At 44.0% G+C, this 14,839-nt stretch overlaps 1 protein-coding gene across 5 annotated transcripts in view; it reads left to right on the top strand.

Moving 5' to 3' along the window:
- Window positions 1-14,839, top strand: part of kiaa0825 (KIAA0825 ortholog) — a 106,695-nt gene that overhangs the window by 1,873 nt on the left and 89,983 nt on the right. For 3 of the 5 annotated variants that reach the window (XR_007962636.1, XM_052067371.1, XM_052067373.1), the window contains exons 2-6: window positions 2,027-2,158; window positions 9,125-9,284; window positions 9,840-10,028; window positions 10,150-10,326; window positions 10,681-11,005. Coding sequence is in view for 4 of the 5 variants with exons in the window: in XM_052067371.1 (XP_051923331.1) it covers window positions 2,028-2,158; window positions 9,125-9,284; window positions 9,840-10,028; window positions 10,150-10,326; window positions 10,681-11,005 (982 nt within the window). In the remaining variant the exon portion in view is untranslated. Of the gene's footprint in view, window positions 1-2,021; window positions 2,159-9,124; window positions 9,285-9,839; window positions 10,029-10,149; window positions 10,327-10,680; window positions 11,006-14,839 lie in introns of those variants that run through there. The other 2 variants (XM_052067372.1, XM_052067375.1) reach the window with 2 other exon arrangements.

Below are 14,839 nucleotides of genomic sequence, written 5' to 3' on the forward strand. Positions count from 1 at the left end.
AATTTCTTGAGTTGTGGTATTGCCTCTTGGCCAGGCCTCCCTTGAAAAGAGATCTGCGGATAACAATGGGATTTTCCTGGTTAAATAAAGGTGAAATTAAAAATAGTTAAATAGTGTATTTTTATTAACAGAAGCTTATTATTGTGCTACCCTGCAAAAAGGCAGCGAAGATGCTTGCCTAGCACATAAAATAAAATTTTTGAGGGGATATCTTGAGAACAATTGTTTCACTTGAACCGGAAGGTGTTTATGGACTAGGTTTCTTAGAGACAATCACATTTTGCTACACTAATTTGCTACCACTGACGGCTAACGTCAGTATGCATACTGTGATCAACAAATCATTTATTCAAATCGTTTCTAAAAAAAAACACATTGACACAAAAATCTCTTCATCTTTCACAATACAATTTTCATTCATTCATTCATTCATCTTCCGAGCCGCTTGATCCTCACTAGGGTCGCGGGGGGTGCTGGAGCCTATCCCAGCTGTCTTCGGGCAGTAGGCGGGGGACACCCTGAATCGGTTGCCAGCCAATCGCAGGGCACACAGAAACGAACAACCATTCACGCCCAAACTCACACCAAGGGACAATTTAGAGTGTTCAAGCAGCCTGCCATGCATATTTTTGGAATGTGGGAGGAAACCGGAGCACCCGGAGAAAACCCACGCAGGCCCGGGGAGAACATGCAAACTCCACGCAGGGAGGCCGGAGCTGGAATCGAACCCGGTACCTCTGCACTGTGAAGCCGATGTGCTAACCACTGGACTACCGGGCCGCCAATACAATTTTAAACATAGATTTTTGGCTGAGGTTAATTCCTGCTTTTCTGGCCAGGAAGCGTGGCCAGAGAGTGACAAGCTCTGCCCCTTGTTTGGAAATCTTGTCCTGTTGCTACACTAAAAAAACACATTCTAAGCATGGCAGTGTGTCATGTGTGTCAACAGGTGTGCTTGTAATGTATGCTGCTCACAGACACACATATACCGGTACTCACTATCTGGTTCAGGCTCTATCAATAAATATAGTGTTGAGTTTCCTTATCCATAGGGTGAACAGCTTCCCCTTAAGCAATAGCTGCTTGCAGGCGTCCTCTCAGGCGGAAGTGGAGACGGTGCGTGATGATGACAGAGGGAAGAAGAGAAGGCAAAATAATAAAGGACAAGCTTAACTGGTGGTGCTGTCAGTGAGGGGGAAAATAATATTTGTCCACTTGGACAGGCCTCCCTTTGTGCAGGCTAAATGAATGTTGAGCTTCCTGTCTGCCTTGTCAGGGAGAGTGGCATCGAGTGTGTGCAGCAGTGAGAAAGCGGCGCACAGTATGGCGGGCTGTTTGCCGTTTGACAGGGATTATTAAAATCAGAGCACATGACGACGGACCGAGCGGCAGGCGGAGTGTGAGAAAGCCAAATTGACACAGACACTCTCTATTACCTTCCACTTGACTCTGCTTAATGACAACGTTGATGCGAGACCCAGTGATGCTACACAGGTGGGGGATTGGCTTTTAGCAGGAACGTTAAGCACCACAGGGATAAGGGGGCTCTCGGCCCCTCAGCTCTGGCACAGTCGTAAGGAGATGGGTTGTTTATTTAAAGGTTCAACTGAAGAGCATCTCATTATTTTGGGTGCTGTGTTTTTCCTCTGCTTTAACTCGCTGTAGTGTCAGTAGGTGGAATTGGTTAGAGGGAATGTATGCATGCTAATCAGGGGTCATCAGGAGGGCAAATGACCTTGTCACGGCAGAAGCGGTAGACTGTCTTTGTCAGTGATTACCTTCTATTTGTTTCAGGTGCAATTGATTTTCTAAGCCCTAATAAAACAATTATCAGTGGACGTGTCACATGATTGCCAACTACTTGAGTGTTGACAGGCGGGCACGATGACACCACACTCCAAAGCTCGTCAATCTGCATAGTTTATTTAATCCTGACACCCCTTGCACCTGCCTGTTATGACGTTTTGTGCAGTACACTGGAGCATGTCATCTTTTTGATGAATTATTTTCTCTCTGGCAAGAGCAGCATGGAGTGGCCAGAAGATTTTCCCGATGACCAAGCCTTTGTTGAGCTGGTGGTCCCTGCACACTCCAGCGAGCTAGACTATGAGCAGCTCGTCAAAGACACCGAAGAGAAACTCAAACTCAATGCCAACAGGTCAGTTACAAAATGTCAACAATTCTGAACATCATCATCAGCTCAACACACAGCGCTGCCATGACATCTATATCTATATATATATTGCGCGTCGTCCCGCACGCGGTCTGTCCTTCCGTCTGTCTCTTTTCAAAACGTACCTACTTCACCGCGCCGCTGCGCGCCGCCACTGCGCGCCGCCACTGTGCCACTCAGGCAGTGGCTCACTACGATCGCGCGGGCATCTTAGCGAAAAAATGTTGTCTACCCACAAGCATTGCAATAAAATTGTTAGTTATTTAGTAGAGCTAAACATCTCTTTATTTTCGCAATAAGCAATGAAGATGAACAAAAAGTTGAACCAAGCAACAACACTTTTGTGGGCCGAAGGCCCACCTTACCAGCCTTCCGCAGGAACTAGCTGATGAGCCGCACGGAGGGCGGCGAACCACCACCTTACCAGCCTTCCGCAGGAACTAGCTGATGAGCCGCTAGTATGAGCCAGCTAGTATGAGTATAATTCATTTCGCGACCACGTCCATACTCAAAATACTCATATCTCAAATCATAGTTCCCATTTGAAATGAATGGAAGTGCCCTTCATCCGTTCTAGCTCCATCCAAAACTCCCCATATATATATATATATATATATATATATATATATATATATATATTTTGATAAGGAAAAAATCACACAATATAAGATTGTATTTTATAAAAACATAGAGTCATAACGTAGTAAATAGAATTTATAACAGTTAGTAGGAATAAGGATGTAACTTGTAGTGGAAATCTCTCTTGCCCATTTAAACAATCTGAAATTTTCGTGTCTCTGGATATGAACACACAATGGGGTAGACAGGTTTTTAGTCCCTCAAAATCAGTTAGACAGCTAAATTCACAAATAACCTGTGATTTACAAAGAAGCGCCGCAACATGTTCAGCTTTCAATTGCTGCCATTTACACAGCATAACACTAATATCTTTGCCGGTATTACACTGTCATCTGCTCCTCTTATTCACCTTTATGAAAGACCTGAATATTTGGCAGGGAAGTCGGTCTCTTTGTCTGCCTGTTAAGCCAAAAGGTGTTAGACTGATTACAGTGCTAAATCATTTATATGACTTGTCCTTGTAAGATTTGTAAGCAAGTCATATGATAAACTGGAGTTTTAGAAGGGCAAAAACATGAAGAGCGCATCTTTCGTGGTTAGGATGTATTATAATCTCATGGTTACAAGACAGCAAAGATCTCTCTAGGAGCTAAATACACAGCTGTTGAACACCCAAATGGTTAGAACTGACAGAATGACGCTATTCTATTGAATTGTTCAATATAAGGGAACATCTAAACAGCCATTAAAAATGGTATTATTTCCACCGTCCGCAACACATCCAATACAGGAACTGTATAGCAGTACATAAGATCAAGCAAAGCTAGCTCACAAGTTGGGTTGAAATACTCAAATGCGCATTTTCTTGCGTGTCGGTCCACCCGCTGGCAACATCGCTTCCCTTTACATTTAATACCCTGCGGCTTTCTTGTGCTTCTGCTCACAATTCCGTCCACGAGAAGGCATTTGTCATCCGTAGCTTTAGTGTATTATTTGTTTTGGGAGCTGAGGTGTCAAGTTGACAGATTGGTAAGAGCCAAATCGAGTGTGATAGAAATCCAAGACCTGTGGTCAAAGTGTCAAGGCACAATCACCACACGTCTCGTGAGCGTGTTCATTTTCATGAAATTGGCATCAGCCCGCAAATCGCAGACACTCCCATGCTAGTATTGTCGGGCATATTCATTGACAAATTTACACTAGACAAATGAGCTAAACTGTCCACTACACAACTTTGTACTCCATCTATACACAATTAGAACATTTTAGATGTGAATATAAATTATATCCACTAGGGAGGTACAGTTATCATCAACTTTGCGGAAGATAATTATTTTTATTATTTTGGTGTATTGAATGAAAAGCACACACAGAAAAAAAAAGATAATGAATACACTGATAATGTGTAAGACATTTTTCTACTTGTTTAAAACGCAGTATACTGATAGTGTACTGTAATGTTGAGTAACAAGTAATAGAAAAAAAGAATATTGACAGGTTAATCGATTATTAAAGTCAGCGATCAGCTCTAAAATTGAAAAATGTGCGGCTAAACCATGTGATCACTGTCGATTTCACTCACGGATGATTGCGGCAGCATAAAACCCTGAGCAAAACACCCCTCTCATAAACATACACTTGAATAAATTTCAATTCAATAATCAAATTCACGATGGTTGGTTCATATATACTATATAATTTAGTGCTTCTCCACATTAAGAGCGTCGTGCCTTAACGGTTGCGCTGACTTCCATTTTAGTTTATTCCATGCCACATGGGAATGTGACTACAGATGGTTCCTCTTCAGAAGATTCCAAGTCCAGTTGGCACTATTACGCAGAGCAAAAATCACTGGATCGCATGCTTTCCAAGAAAAGTAAATTGAACTTAAAAAGGGCACACACCAACAGCACCGTGTTATTGGACAAAAAGACTGATGTGTGTCTCCCATGCAATGAAAACAAACAAACCATAGAACTTTTGGACCTCCAACTTTTAAACTTTAAACAATTAAGCTCGAACTGAATGCTGCAGACTGCAAAGACAAAAATCTGTCAGTGATTGTACAAATGGATGGATAAAAAGCAACACATGGGGAGAAGAAAAAGAGAAATCTATATTTCAGGTCTTTTATCGTTTGAGGCGTTGTGGGCGTGAGGGCAGATGATGAAGGACAGGCTAAATGTAGCAAGTGAACAAAGGCTCACTCTGGCAGCGTTAATGTCTGGGACTCTCTCTGTCTCCCGTTTTCTCACCCTCCCTCCCTCTTTCTTTCCTTCCTCCTTCTAAATGGGAACATCATAATTGAAGATTCCACATCTTGAAACGAAAACCCTTGGGTAGGTAATTCAAGGCTTATTACTGAAGGCCGAGCCATTTTTCTGCTTTCTAAGCATTAAAGGGTTATTTTGTGTTCCTGCAGATGGGAGAGGGGGAACCATTATGAGAACAAAGCGTGTAGATAATGGAGAATGGGGCTAAAAATAAGGCAATCCTTCGCTCACGATGGGGGTCCGCTGGTCAGCGTCTCTGTCAGGTTGTAGCAATGTCGTGTACGGCCTGCCTGTTTCAGGCTGGACTTTTTCACATGAAAACCTGGCAAACATTTTTTTTTGGCTTCAACTAGGGTGGGCTATAGCCCCTGCAACCATACGCACTCGTCTCTACTGCCACCGACTTATCAGTATTTAGGATGAATTACGGAAGTGGAGGAGAAAAAAGGATATCTAAAAGAAAGCGGAAACGATGCATGCCCGCCGATGTGAAGGCCTCCAACCCCTGATTACGAGTGACGGTCTCGCTCTGAGTTCTCAAATATCCAAAATCTCCCTAACTGAAGGAGATTAAGATAGGCTGACAACAGAACCGGTTCCCTCAAATTGAAATGCTGTAATCCATTAGTTTTCATCAGATGGGACTGTGGCACACGGTAGCCTTGGGTGGCTTGTGGCTCTGCATGACCCACCAGGGACGGATCGCGAATTAAGTTTTCGCACCGGTGAGGAGAATCTGACCAAGACAGGTGATCCTGTCTGGTCGCCTGCCACTCTCAAATTGCAAGAATGTGTTGGGAAGTATCAGGTGCTTGTGATAATCTATTTGCAATTGTGCGCAAACTGAAGATTTTGGTTTCGCTGCGTGTTCACGGACCAGATCAGCCTTATCGGTTCTCTGGTGGAAGTGAACGCTGGGAGGTGAGGGCACTGAGTGGGCCCGGGCCAGGTCAGGCTTGTATCCGTTTTCAGTGCGCTCATTCAACCTCAGCTCCCTATTTCCATTACAGAATGGGGCCCTTTGAGGAAGGTGATATTTAGCTCTTTTGGCTGTGACCGCAATCTGCGTTTATTTGAAAAAGATCTTCCTACGGCCCCTACTGACTCCATCCACCCCCTCCCACCTCTTGTAGGCAAGCAGTGGGGAGCAGAGTGCGACAGACAGCCCCCACAGCAGCCCACCCACACTAAATTAATTCTGACAAGGAACTTAAGATAATGTCAAAGCGCTGACTAATCGTGGGATTGGGTTTCTGTAAGTCGGGGAGCTGTGAAATGTGCCATCATATCTAATAAAAGACCTCCTCCTTTCTATTGCAGTGATGCTGAAGGTTGGGGTGGAGCGGATGGGGCGGGTGGGGGGGTTAAAGGACGGTGGCAGGGGGAGGGTGACTGTCTAGCTAGGCCGATGTGAAAAACAATTAGGGTGCTCTTGGGCAGCGTGAGTGCGAGAGAGGCGACGGATGTGTTCGTCAAGAGGCCAAAAGAATCAATTTTCCTTTTGGGGCTCTCTTGTTACAATCGGCTTCTACTTCTATGCCATCACGTGTTATTGTCATCCTTCGCGCTAGAGTTGAATGGTTTTATTTACTGCAGCTACTTTGAAAATCCTCCCTTCCCCAATTTCCCCTTCTTCTTTCTCACATTCCTTTTATGTGCCAGTGTCTAAGCTACTGCCAGGGGAAGTTGCGGGATGAGAGCTAATCCTGCCAAGTTGATTAGGCTGCAGGTAGCTTTCACACCAGCAAGCCAAAGGTCACAACATTGTGGAGAGCTGGATGGACTTCTTGACACAGGCCATCCGCATTGACCAGATAACTTTTAGCACAAGTCTGGAAGCAGGGGTAATCGAAAGGTGCAAGTGAAGTTTTTAAGAAGGAAAAAGAGCCAGTTGAGAGAAAAGAGTGTGTATGGCCAAAGCTTGAAGGTGCAGCAAATAGATTTTAGGTCTGACTTTCACCGGCCTGGAGCTTGTACAGTGACAAAGTCTTTATTCATAGGATATAATTTAAGTCTGTGTGACTCATTTCATTATGTAATGTCTTCCTGTTTCACCAAGCTAGATGCCCGGCATTTAAAAATGACCTTAGTTCTGTTGTAAAACCCGTCCTGGAATTGGACTTCATTTATATGTTGTGCTTTTGATGAACTTCAGCGGGTGACTGAAAAGTGCACTACAGATGGAAACCCATTTCGAACCTGCTGTCTGTTTGAAGCCCTGGTGTGGAGCCCAGAACCTGAACGATGAACATACATCATCATTCTGTTGTGAAGCCTTTGTAGAAGAAGGCATCTGACAGGAAAATATCCCGTTCATTCGTTTTATTTTCGCCTCACATGGCAAAATGTTATTTATTTATATATTTCTTTTTAAGCCCAAATAAAAATAATAAAACCGAAATCACCGAACCAGTCTGGGGATTTGCACGTGCAGCACAGCTTGCTCATGTTCCGAAAAAAATGCCCTTTGACAAACTGAAACATGGCTGGAAATAAACGGAATAGTTAAAAAAAAAAAAGTATTTACATGAGACACATCATCAGGCCTGTTTTAAAGGTGGCATAGGGAGGGAGGAAGCGCTCGTTAAAATGGCAGTGTTGATTCTCGAGCACAGACGTTTGGACCAGCGTATAACATTTTATCCCCTTGCGATTTTCCCCTCTGAAATGAAAGTGTATCAGATTGAACACTTATTTAATGTGTTGCCATTGTAAGACATCTGGATGTGTTAATGGCCCCGGAAGCAGGCAGGAGGCAGTTTATAGACCCACAGTTGGGGGATGAGCCGTCTGATGGGGAAATGAGCCTGTACCGTGATTCACATAGTGACACACACATGAATACACAAAGGTACATTAAAAGGATTTATATATTAGGGAATCACATTATCACCATATACTCCTTATTTATTAGACTTTTAGTGTTAATTATTCAGCATATAAAAACAAAGAAGGAAATGCAACAACAAAAAAAAAAACACCCCCAAAAACACCGGAACTAATCTGCTCCGGGACACTAGTCGAAAAATTCCCCCTCTTGGTACTGAAAACAGAAAGAGTATTCTATCTAGGATTTGATTGTTGTCATCGTGTAAATCTTTATTAATTACTGGAATGGAAATGTTTTCAGTCTCAACCGACCATTGGTAATACTCAGCGTAGTACATTAAAACCCCCCGAAAAAAACCCCACTCAACTCTCAATTTTATGGACTGTAAAGGTTCCACTGGATGTTTCCCTGATGAGAGCGCAGCTCTTTGTGCTTGACAAAAAATGTCTATTTGAACTTTTATGAAAATGTCTTCATGATTTGCAGACTACAGTATGCACTGCCTGATGCAAACCATCATGTATTCTATCAATAAAATCCATATAAATAGTAGCAGAAAGCCAGTCAGGTTTAAATATGCAGGATATCACAAACATACGTATTTTAATCAAATTTAAATCCAGTATGCATTGATTTACATTGAAATAACGAATTCATACCATCTAATCTGTCACTTCATTTAATCCGTCATGTCGAAGCATGTTAAGACAGTGTGTATGTGTGAGATTGTGTGCACGTGCATGTGTGCGTGCGCGCTTGCAAAGGAAAAAGGGTGAGACGTGACATGGCAAGAAGAGTGTCTCAGATACCGGCTGATCTGTAACACCGCGCCACTCCACACCAGCTGCTGAGCACACGCACGCTCACACTGATATATCACTGCGTGCACTCACACCTGCCTTCTATCTTCTTACGATAGAGACAAAACATGTGAGGACCAACTGTGATGCGGAGTGTTGGTCCCCATATGGCATGTTTAAGATGGTGTCCATGTGTTACTTTGAAGTGGTCGCTGTGTGTACACTCTTGCGGACAGAATCTCCCAGTCGTTGTATTCAAGATACCCCAGCTGTAAATCTCCGCACTTGTTGGCAAGTTGACCGTTAGAAAGATTTAGTGGCATTATAAAAGCACCGTGCATCAAATGCATATCTGGCTCATCGGTAACGTTTCGTAGAAAATGTGGTCTTTTGACTATAATGGATGGATTTACTGTGTGTCGTAACTGTCTTGGCTGTTCCAGTTATGCAATTTACTCATGTTCCTCAGTATTGAACAGCATCTGGTGGAACTCAAAGCCAAAATGGGAGACTTGCGTCCAGGCGAGCGTCCGCCCAGCCCGACAGAGTGCATGCGGTGGTTCGATCTCAAAATGCTCAACAGTGTCAGCACGGGGCATCAGGAACTCATGGACTTCTTCACTTGCTTGGTAATCATGACACTGACACTGATTGATGGAAATTATTCTACATTGTGTTGAATTATTCCCCCTCAAAATGATCCAGACATTTACACTGCTGAGTTAAGACTTTAAACGCTTAATATTGGCTTGCCGAAGGGATGAGAGCAAAATGATTGTTTTGATCTGCAGTGTTCCGAGTTGATCCAGTCCACACAGAAGTTCCAAGTGTAAATGAGATGAAAATGAAGCTGTCATCAATTTCGAGAGTGAACATAGGGGCAATTTTCAGAATCATGATCATGATTATTTTGCCTGTCATTGAATTCGTTTGAATTGTACATTTTCTAATAAAATAAATAAATAAAATAATCGGTGCAGATTTTAGCAGTACCGTCAATCACCCACATTTGAGTCAGTGTTTTAAAGACCACACTAGAAAGCCGTCCTCTGTTTTGAAAATGTAACAAAATGTTAGTACAATGTTTTTGTGCAAACATTGTATTTTTGGGGGGGGGGGGGCTTGCGAACAAGGCATACTGTTTGCTGTATGTATGCTTGTTTTGTTTTGTCTTGTTTTTTTAGCAAGACTACCTGAGGTCAAAAGAGGAAGGAAGAGAGGATGCCACTCTGCAGCTATTACTCAACCTCTCATCCCAGAGGGGTATCTGCTTCCCTTGTACCCCATCTTCATCCTTGTCTTTCGCTCAACATCATCTCCTTACCGCTCCCTTTCCCTTGTTACATACAATCAAAGATGACTCTTCATCCGAGGTAATACATTGTAAAATAGTTCCTTGCCCATCATTAGTTGATTGTACAATGCTCTATTTCTTAATTCAAAACCTGTATCGTGAGAGACTAAAAGTCACATTCTTTGCCTTTTTTGTTTAAGATGCAGGTAGCATGGGAAGATGTCCGTCTTCAGCTCCGCTGCTATCTGTTGGAGCGTCTGTCGACCGAAAGCCAAACGACTGGTGGAGTACCTTTCTTGTCCATCAATCAACGAGTCCATCGCCTGCAGCAGCTGTGCTTCTTGTACCCTGAGTGTGAAGTGCTCACTCATTACCAGGTAAGGGATATTTTATTTTTGTGACCTTTGTTTTCGAGTCTTTAAAACATGAACATTTGTCTCCATGTAGAAAATACCTGTAACGTCTTTAAATACATGCCATTAAAACGGCAATGGTGAAACACAGAGCTGTGGGAGGACAGTCACTTCATGTGCATTTGCAAAGTGGTTCTTGACAAAAGTGACATGGCATTAATATTTTATGAATTTCAGTCAGACCAGATGGATGTGTGCAGCTATCCTCTTGATGTTTTCATATGGAGTAATATTTAGAAGCATCATTAGATTTCCAATCTAAATGATACATACATATACGGCGATGGACAGTTTTTTATTTTGGCTTCATCCAACCAGGAAGTAAGAGGCCAAGCCATGCTTGCTCTCCTGCACTGCGCCATGTCCTCCAGTCCAGCTAATGTCACCGGCTTTGACAGACTGACTGTGGCCTTCCGCTCGGTGGTCCCGGCTCTCACACGGGCCCTCAGAGAAGACCTTCACATCCTTCCGAGAGTAGTTGAGCAGGACGCCATCTTGGGCTTCCTAAATGCATCCTACCTCCGCCCTTTGGCTAGTGAATTGACCTCCCTGATGGAGAGAGAATGTGAGACAGCTTTGAGGGACAACACCATGCCCGGCAGCAAGATAAAAAGATATTCATCCAAGTCTCGTGCAACAGTCGGTAAGTACTTTTTTTTTTACTCTTAACGAAGTTGGTTGAATGAAGTTGTTCCTTTAGCATGCTTTACTAATATGGGTGCAAGGTTAGTCTGAACCACCCAACGTATTCTCATTCAAAAGGAGTTGGGGCTTAGTGGTTGATTGGCAGGAAGGGTAACCCGAGACCCGGACACACTGCTTACTGCCATAATGGATCGCCCCATCAGGACTAGTTTGTGTGATTTTCTGCTGGTCACGTAATGCTGTGAATTTGAAAAAGTCATTTTTGGACGGTCAACAATCTGGTGAAAATCTTGTGAAACCTATTTACATTGCCAAGTGCTGTGACCGCAAAGCATGGTCATTTTAAGAACATTTGGAACCTGTTCAAAATTTCTTGGAGACAAGAAAAATTGCGACCATCTTTGCAACATTTTGCAAACTTTAACAAACCCAACCTTGTCTACATTTACAATCATTCACACACCTTCGCTTGCCATTGAGATACCACACAATATGTGCCTTGATGGTGTGTGAGGCCCTGAGCCAAGATCGTTGAAAGTGATTGTCAGTAACTTTTCCCATTGGAATTGTTTTCCACTTTCTTATTTGACTCAGACTCCTCTATTTACCAAGATAGTGAGCGGTGCAGCACCTCTAGGGTGAAGGCACCTTCGACTCAAACTCCTCCTACCTACACCTTTAATTCACGCTTAATCTTCAATGGAAAAAGACTGGGTAGATGACTGCAATGACTGTGAAGCAAAATCAAGTCAGACCATGACACTATGCCCGCAATTTCACTGCCTTTCGGCCAACTTGCAGTGCACAAATGAGAAATTAAGCCCGAACCCACCTTCGACCTTCCAAGTGGTGTTATGAAGGCCTTACAGGACAGAAAGAGTGAGAGCAAAAAGTTGCTGCAATAGTGTTGTGCACAGATTTTTGAGCGGTAGAAAATTCTGAATGTCAGTGTGATGGATGGCATTGACATCGATGTCATAGCCTGAGACTAGAGAAAAGTGTACTTTTGATACTTAATTCCCCTGCATATTCCCTTTGTTTGTTTCATATTGACTTATTTAGGACTTGCTGACGATAAGGCTACGGCTTGAAAAGAGAAAAAAAAAATCTAAAGCATGTGAGCCATTGTTTACTTTTTCAAAAATTGTGCACATGTCAGTTTCCCTGTGGAACAGCGCAAAAAGCGTCTTTACATCTGCCATTCTTGGATAAACACGCCGGCAGACTCGCCTCGCCTTTTCCCTCTGTCTCTCTGTCTCTCCCTCTCTCTTTGGTTTTCGCCTTCCCCTCCGCTTAAACGTGAGATGAGAGGAGGCAGCCAAGATAATTGGCCATGCGTCAGTCGGCCTGTTTGATCACGTATCGTGGCGGAGGCTACACACCTACGTGCCGCTCAACAAACCGTCAAATGTAGCACCGGAGGCAGAACACGGCTCCAAAGGGAACGAGGGACCGGTGTTGTGCAGTTTTGCTTGTGCTCACTAGAGGTGTTGGTGTGTGTGTGTGTGTGTGTGTTTAACTATCAGCTGCAACACAGCTTTGAGGGCTACGGCTGGGATTACAGTTTGTGTAATCACCCTCCCCTTTCTTTTCCCTTCCCCAAAAAAAGCTTGAGAACACCAATGTTCGCCACCCAAATGCCCGTGGCTCTTATTGAGCCACAGTTTCAACAAGCAATGCATAATCTGCTTTCACACTTTACTGTCTATACTGTATGCTACTCCCATAATTGTCAAGACAATTACGGCAACGGCAACACAAACTGATTCTATTTTCATAAGCGTCCAATGACTCTTTAGATCTCACTGTCCTCCCCTGCTGCGTTATTGTTGGCTCCTGCGGTGGAGGCAGGCGCTTGGTATATTTTGATAAGAGCCATGCCTCGGAGACTGCAGGCTCCCAAGGGAGCGGCGTTGTCTGTAGCATCAGCCACTGTCAAACCACTGAACCATTTAACAGCATTCAACAGCAAGATCTGCCATCTCTTTTTTAACCCTCCTGCCTTAAAGGCAGGCGCTGACATTGGACCTCGATGGATATGAAGACGGGTGGCTCAGGCTTTAACGTTTACAAGCACACTTCCCTGAGTCTGCGTATGTACTTTTGTGAGGAGAAAAACAAAAGAAAAAAAATCATATTCTTTATTCCATATTAATGATAAATATGTGCACTTACAGGCGGCCCGGTAGTCCAGTGGTTAGCACGTCTGCTTCACAGTGCAGAGGTACCGGGTTCGATTCCAGCTCCGGCCTCCCTGTGTGGAGTTTGCATGTTCTCCCCGTGCCTGCGTGGGTTTTCTCCGGGTGCTCCGGTTTCCTCCCACATTCCAAAAACATGCGTGGCAGGCTAATTGAACACTCTAAATTGTCCCTAGGTGTGAGTGTGAGCGTGGATGGTTGTTCGTCTCTGTGTGCCCTGTGACTGGCTGGCAACCGATTCAGGGTGTCCCCCGCCTACTGCCCGGAGACGGCTGGGATAGGCTCCAGCAACCCCCGCGACCCTAGTGAGGAACAAGCGGTTCGGAAGATGAATGAATGAATGAATGTGCACTTACAAATGAGACAACGAAGTGATGGTTTCCGTTAAATGGGACCACCAGAAGAGTGAACATTCAGACCTGACTAATCGGCGGCCTTGAAAAGGCTGGTGTCAAGCTCATACGAAGTACAGTACAGTACATGGCAGGAGAGTTAGGTTTGGTGCAAGAAACAATACAGACTTATGTGAAAGGGAATGGAGTGAGGTTCCCTCGTCGAGGGAAGTTAGCCTGTCAATGAATGTGCATCAGTGGAACTTGTGACTTTTGCCTTGTCCCATCAGGGGTCGTCATAGCGTGTCGACATATTTTTTATCAACAATAATCTTCTGCATGAAGGAAAATTAATGATAAATTTAAAGTCTGTATTAGTCCATCCTCGAGCGGTGGCGTCCAAAGCTCACTAAACGTTGGGAGTGAAACGCTGTTGTCGATGCCCCCAATGCGGTGATGTGGGCAGAATGTTTCCAAAGTTGGTTATATAGGTTGGACATGTAGTTTATCCAGTCACCTTTGATCAAATGTGGCTTCTTGCTGTGTCGGCTAACTCAGAAAATTGCCTTATTGTGAACCATTTTATATCTGTTTAAAAAATATATATAAATGTAGCATTCAATTTCCAATTGGCATTTCAGTATGCATGCATGGTTACATGAACATCAAACAGTTTCTGCGCAGCATCTTTGCATGCGCATATCTCAATTCTTCCCTCACAATAGTCCACTGGGGTGAGGGCAAACTTTTAAAATTCAGTTCAAACACTTTTGCGGCACCATTCCGATAGAGCTGATTTGAATTCCACTTTCACTAATTTCCCCGTATGACGATGTTGGCAGCTCCCTATAGATTAAAAAAAAAATGAATTGAGTTTGAACATGTACATGGAGCACATTCACCCCCAGCATATGCTCCCCCCTCCCTCCAAACCCCCCGCATCACCCCCTGTCGCTCTTTGAACTCTTTCTTGGTGAAAGCGCAGCAGCCTATTCAGTGGGGAAAGAGGTTGTGTGGCGACGTGTGGAAGCTAGGCTGACTCGCTGCCTGGTAGTGGAGGTGCTTGTGGGGATTGAGGCTACTTGGGAATGGCGTTTGTTAATATTTAATAAGAGCAGCTCCTCACTAGATCATATCTCCGCCTGAGTTTTTACACACTGTCAGCCGGGGACGTGCAACCGCATCCTGCCATGTAATTATGGGCGAGGAAAAGAGTGGCGTGGCAGTATGTGTGTGTGTGTGTGTGGAGGAGGGGGGGGGGGGGTTCTGAGCAATTTCTACATACACCTGAGCATGTGTGCG

The sequence above is a fragment of the Hippocampus zosterae genome, chromosome 6, assembly GCF_025434085.1.
Source record: "Hippocampus zosterae strain Florida chromosome 6, ASM2543408v3, whole genome shotgun sequence".
Classification (NCBI taxonomy): domain Eukaryota; kingdom Metazoa; phylum Chordata; class Actinopteri; order Syngnathiformes; family Syngnathidae; genus Hippocampus; species Hippocampus zosterae.